At 39.1% G+C, this 3,775-nt stretch overlaps 1 protein-coding gene across 1 annotated transcript in view; it reads left to right on the top strand.

Moving 5' to 3' along the window:
- PCYB_053760 (tryptophan-rich antigen) overlaps nucleotides 1-979 on the top strand; it is a gene marked incomplete at both ends in the record, with an annotated part of 1,880 nt that extends 901 nt beyond the window's left edge. Inside the window, one exon of the mRNA XM_004221257.1 lies at nucleotides 176-979. Coding sequence (XP_004221305.1) covers nucleotides 176-979 — 804 coding nt within the window. The remainder of the gene's footprint in view (nucleotides 1-175) is intronic.
- Between the last annotated feature and the right edge of the window lie 2,796 nt (nucleotides 980-3,775).

Here is a 3,775-nt window from a genome sequence, read left to right as displayed (position 1 = left end):
AAGCCTATCAAATTAGCCTAAACTAGTGTGCATGTGTTGAGTCGTTCGTAGCAGCACGTAGAGGGAATAATACCCCCAACGGTTTGTGCCTTTTTACGTGTCAACTCTGTTGCCCCACCTCTGCTTCTACACATTCGGCCCTCCAACCTCCCACCCCCCCCCCCCCCATCATCAGGCCCCCAAAAAAGAAATCAAAAAGAAAGATGAGACCCCAAAAGAGGTGATTAGCAAAGAAAAGGAAGATGAAAATAGCAAATCGGATGAGTGGAAAGCAAAAGAGTGGAAAGAATGGATGGCGCAGTTAGACCAAGATGCAGAAATATTCACAACCTCTTTAGAACATAAAAAAGATCAATGGCTAGTTCAAAGAGAGCTAGAATTTGGAGAATGGATAAAATCTATGGAAGATAAATGGAATCATTATAACGAAAAAATGGGTTCAGAATACTACTCCTTTATTTATAAAAACACCGCAACATGGACAGATGAACAGTGGGAAAAGTGGATAAAGACTGAAGCAAAGCAATTGATGGAACTCGATTGGAATAACTGGATCTCAGAAAGTGAATCCTATGTAGATGTCATGATGGTGAAGGAATGGATTGTATGGAAAAATAACAAAATTATGGAGTGGATTACGAAAAAATGGAAATGTAAGGAAGATGAACAATGGGAAGTTTGGGAAAATAACAAATGGTCCAAATGGTTCTCTATAAATAAAAGGAAACAATGGGCCCAGTGGAAAGACCGACTCAGCAAAGAAACGGAAGAATGGACCACCTGGGTGGAAAACAAAGAAAAACAATACCTTGATAGGGAAGACCAAAAATTAGATGAATGGAAAAAAAACAATTACATTTTTTTTAACAAATGGATGGAATCCTACATCAACAAGTGGATTAAAGAGAAGCAGTGGAAGAATTACTCCAAGCAACCCAGTATTATGGAGCCCCCATCAATGATGTCCTTGAGTAATTAGTCGCGTGGAGTTCTTTCTACTCCATGTTTTTACTTCTACTTATTTTTTCATCGTATTACTTCCTTTTTTTTTTTTTTAATGTATGTGATTTTCTTATGCGACATGCGGGCACTAGGGCTGCTTCGCAACTGCCCAACTGCGCGAATGAACAAAACCGCCGAACAAGATCAATAAACGGAAAAATAAAAAAAATTCCCAAAAAGGAATCCTTTTGTGGGATGCCAATTTGGGTGCTCTTGCTAGAATATGGGATGTACAATGTGTGCCATATGTACACTATTAAAAGCTGAAGCTGATGGTACCACCTGATAAGCTTAGAAAAAAAACGCCATATTTATCAAGTACCCGAGTATTTTCCTCAAAGGGCAATACCACAAGGACCATTTAAAGGCACACCGTGGGCACTCCCCACATTTTGTATTCATGTGGGCCTTTCGTACCAGGTTGTTCCCCCATTTACAGCCGCTGATGAGAACCACTCCACACCACTACTGTTACCAAAATGGCACTCATATGACGATGTAAAAAATTCCTACCGTTACGTCAAATCTTTATTTTATTATTTTTTTTTTTTATCCCTCACGGTAATGTGCAGCACGTACATATGCCCTTGATGCTTCTGCTTTCCTGACACACTTCTACTGTATGTCGAATTGTCCTTCTTAATTGCGTATCTTCTACTGCACGTGTCAAACAATGATGATTCCTTGTCACTTTGGCGACTCCTCCTCCCTTCAATATCCGCATCTACATCCGCAGCTACATCCTCAGCTACTTCTACACATACAAATCAGAAGCATGCAGCTACGCCGTATGAATCCTTTTAGTAACAAAAAACTGATGCATAAAATAGTGCATAAAAATATGCATAAGTCGTTGTGCGATTGGAACAAGGGAGACAAACGAAATGATCCCTTGTCTGGAGGAACACGTTCCCCAAGGAAACGATTTTTTTGATTTACCATTCCGATTCGCTACCCCTTAAATAGTTCATAGACATGGCCATAAAGCATCCGCTAGGTGAATACCTCATATATATTTTTTCCCCTTTTTTGGGGGTATTCCCCTGAGCGAGCTACCTCATTATTAACGTTATTATGCGAACTGTTTAGTTAACTTTGTTCTTTTCTTGACCAAACTAATAGGCCACCTTGAAGAGGCCATTTATTAGGACCCTTTTGTCATTTAGTTTAGGGAAGGACGTTTTGTAACCCCCCCCCGAAAAAAAAGTTGCTTATTAAAAAAGGCTCATGTCCACCCCCAATAGGAAATTGAAGCTCTGTACAAATCGCGCAAGTGGGGCAATTACTAATTTATTTATTTATTTATTTTTTTTTTTTTTCATTTTATCTGTTTTGTGTTAGCAAGATGGACAGCCTTTCACACTCCTGTTGTGCTGCTCCAAAATATGGTTAATAACGAAGGCATGTTATATGTGAGACACCTGGTGGGCCAAGCAGAACCAAGGGGGAGGGGTGCCCAGAAGGTGTATGCCGCTCAATTTAGCTAGCTAACGAAACGCGTACTCACACACGCACATACGTACATACGCACACACGCACATATGCATATACGCTCGTACGCCCATTTTTTCTCACTGATGCATAGGAGGGGTGCGAATCCCCCTGTTCCTGCCATTGGGGTACTTCAAAGTTCGCATACCCAAAAAAAGGAAAAGCACAGTTTATGGTGCGCATATAAGCAGCTATATATGTAACAACTTATTTCTCTTTCATTTTGTAGAAAAATTGTGAAAGTAGTGTAGCCTCATTGGAACACTTTTCAAGGAACGTAACTGTTCGGTGAGCGAATAGGGAAGGTACCAAATTTGTATGTATGGTCTACAATCCGGGTGATACACCACCTCTCCGAGTAACACTCACGTGACATTATCACATGTACCCCTTTTGCAATTTTATACAAACGGATAGAATCCTTAGGACATAAGGAAGAAAACAAAATCCCCCTTTCGACGTTCAAACCATGGCAACTTTGAGAACACTTAGAAGGGTTCTTTTTTTTATGGATATCTTTTTAACTCCATATGGTGATACCCTTTAAGAAGGGAAATCTGCGAATAGGAGTATAGAGGGACCTTTTCTAACGGTACACTAATGATGGACACTACACCAGCGGTCTGCAGCTACATGAACAGATAAATATGCATATGCGTGGTGCCACCTGGTAGAAACAGCGCGCTGCCAACTTTTGCACGCACAAGTTATACGATTGCCCATGTGAGTAGACTACCATTTTATTTTATTTTATTTTGCAATTTTTAAGTAGTTACTTAAATTCCTTTTTTTTTTCCCCCCCTTTTATATTTGTACCAAGCTATGCTTTCATTTCACATGTCCAATATAACCATGTGGATGTTTTTTTTCGACGGCATTAATTCCACCCATCTTAATGCTAAATAGACTGGCCTTAAAAGAGCAATATTTTGTGGTGTCTCTACACCGAAAGTGAATACTAATGCGTCTCAATGCGTAACAATGGAATTAGATAAATAAAAAAAAAAATTTATAAATAAATAAGTACCACATTACGTTTACTTTCTACGTTCAGGGGCAGTAACATATATGGCGGGGTTTTGCTAAATATAGACAAATATTAAAAAAACTGTTTTGCTCATTATGATCATTATTTGCTTACCTCATTTAAAATTGGCTCATTTGGGACCTCCTCACCCGTTACTAAAAAAAAAGCAGTCTTTTTTATATTATCATCCCACATTCACGCAATACTTTTGCTACCGTGTACTGCGCGCACTATTTTTTTTTTTTTTTTTTTTGT

This window comes from Plasmodium cynomolgi, chromosome 5, assembly GCF_000321355.1.
Source record: "Plasmodium cynomolgi strain B DNA, chromosome 5, whole genome shotgun sequence".
Classification (NCBI taxonomy): domain Eukaryota; phylum Apicomplexa; class Aconoidasida; order Haemosporida; family Plasmodiidae; genus Plasmodium; species Plasmodium cynomolgi.
Note: the sequence above shows the minus strand (reverse complement) of the source record. Positions and strands in the feature narration are given on the sequence as shown.